General features: G+C 35.8%; 1 protein-coding gene across 1 annotated transcript in view; it reads left to right on the top strand.

The window, feature by feature from the left end:
* The first annotated feature begins 496 nt into the window (after positions 1 to 496).
* olfml2a (olfactomedin-like 2A) overlaps positions 497 to 1060 on the top strand; it is a 54968-nt gene continuing 54404 nt past the window's right edge. The window contains exon 1 of the mRNA XM_014009965.1: positions 497 to 1059. Within this exon, the coding sequence (XP_013865419.1) occupies positions 893 to 1059 (167 nt within the window). The 5' untranslated portion in view covers positions 497 to 892. The remainder of the gene's footprint in view (position 1060) is intronic.

The following is a 1060-nucleotide window of genomic DNA, read 5'->3' as shown; positions in this document are numbered from 1 at the left end:
CCCTCCTACCAGACTGTTCTTTGTATAATTTGGTAACCATGAAGATGGGCTGTGGTCACTAAAGTTTACAATAACACAGGCTAAAATCGCAGTTCATCTGTTTTGCACAGATAAATTTCATTTCAGCCCTTGTCATTAAAGGAAGTGGCTGGCCTGACTGCAGCTCAGCATGTATTCACACTTAGGGGATTAAAAATTGTCAGTGGGAAACGTCCGCTCTCGGCTTCTGTAGAACGTTACATTTTTGACTATCTTAAGTTCAAGTGATCAAGGCCACCGGGGCAGGAGCGGAGCTGCAAGTTAACAGTTTGCCAGCAGGTGGCGCCAAAGGTCTTACAACTTTCTGTACAAACCTGAAGGGAACAAGACAGCTTCATTTTAGTCTTGGATATTATGCAAAATTTACACACTTGTAAAACTACAGCAATCAATTTACATTTCAGAAAAAAACAACAGGAACATGTTGAGTTTGTAAACCACTGTTTTATTTTGAATTCACAAACATTAAAATTCATGGAACTTCTTAAATGTTAAATTGCAGAAATACTTTTCAAGGTAAGATATAAACCCTGTTGCCAATAAAAAGGTTTTCTGATGGGGTGTAATTTAAATGTTTTATCTTTTTAAGGCACAAACATTTTTTATCTGTATTTATGATGTTAAATTATGGGACAAATATGTGGTTGATACGAAAATGTTTCTTACATTTTCCAATTACTAAACCAATAAATACTAAAAATGTTAAATGATTTAAAAACCCTGATATATCTAATTACAGAAATATAAAGTAAATATTTATAAGGTAAAATTATCCAAAACATTATCCAAAACATTTTTATATAACATAAACCTACATTCACACAGCTTTTTCAAACTCAGCTTTTGAAGAAATATGACAATTTTTAATAAGAACTATGCATTTCCTTCACAACATAAGTGCTGCTACAAGTATGAACACGCACCAACTGGCTGCGCTGGTACGCGTGTGAAAACCCCTCCCCTGTGTGTTGGACAGCGGCTGAGGCGGAACACACACACACACACACACACACACACACAC

The sequence above is a fragment of the Austrofundulus limnaeus genome, unplaced genomic scaffold (genome assembly GCF_001266775.1).
Source record: "Austrofundulus limnaeus strain Quisiro unplaced genomic scaffold, Austrofundulus_limnaeus-1.0 Scaffold64, whole genome shotgun sequence".
NCBI lineage: Eukaryota > Metazoa > Chordata > Actinopteri > Cyprinodontiformes > Rivulidae > Austrofundulus > Austrofundulus limnaeus.
Note: the sequence above shows the minus strand (reverse complement) of the source record. Positions and strands in the feature narration are given on the sequence as shown.